Genomic DNA, 563 nt, shown 5'->3' with positions numbered 1-563 from the left:
GCTATTGAGTTTGATTAGATAGATTGTTGATATTAAAATGTGTGAGAAAAAAAAACAAAAAAACTTCTTTACTGGTATTATTGTGTGTGTTTATGTGAGTTTGAGCATGCGATTGTACACATGATTGTACTGATGTTTTTATTTAATTTTCTCATTCCAGGTTGTTTGCAAAGCGTGCTATCATCTGCTTGATATTATAGATGAGTTGCAGCAGACCTTAACAGAGTCAAAGACAGATGTCAGAACAAAGTTTTTAGAAACTGTCCAAAAACTTAAACTGAAATATCCAAGAACAGACAAGGTGAGAACTGTTGGTCTTGATGGCCTTTCCTCACATTTTATTCTTTTTGATCATCAACACAACTAGATTAGAAATCAGAATTAATAAATAGGAATCTATGAGAGACTAGGTGCTATAACTTTATTGTCATTGTGGCAAGTTTTCCAATATTGAATTAATTTTTCCTATACCCCATGCTATGATATAAGATTACCTCCCCAAAAGACAGTTTGATTTAGCCTGAACTAAGAGCTATGTCCAGTTAAAAGCATATACATTTACT

At 32.3% G+C, this 563-nt stretch overlaps 1 protein-coding gene across 1 annotated transcript in view; it reads left to right on the top strand.

The window, feature by feature from the left end:
* Positions 1-563, top strand: part of LOC119594132 — a 10,868-nt gene that overhangs the window by 6,492 nt on the left and 3,813 nt on the right. Inside the window, 1 exon segment of the mRNA XM_037943198.1 lies at positions 161-301. Coding sequence (XP_037799126.1) covers positions 161-301 — 141 coding nt within the window.

This window comes from Penaeus monodon, chromosome 33 (genome assembly GCF_015228065.2).
Source record: "Penaeus monodon isolate SGIC_2016 chromosome 33, NSTDA_Pmon_1, whole genome shotgun sequence".
In the NCBI taxonomy this organism is placed as follows: domain Eukaryota; kingdom Metazoa; phylum Arthropoda; class Malacostraca; order Decapoda; family Penaeidae; genus Penaeus; species Penaeus monodon.
The sequence above is the reverse complement of the archived record's forward strand: the minus strand, read 5'-3'. Positions and strand labels throughout refer to the sequence as shown.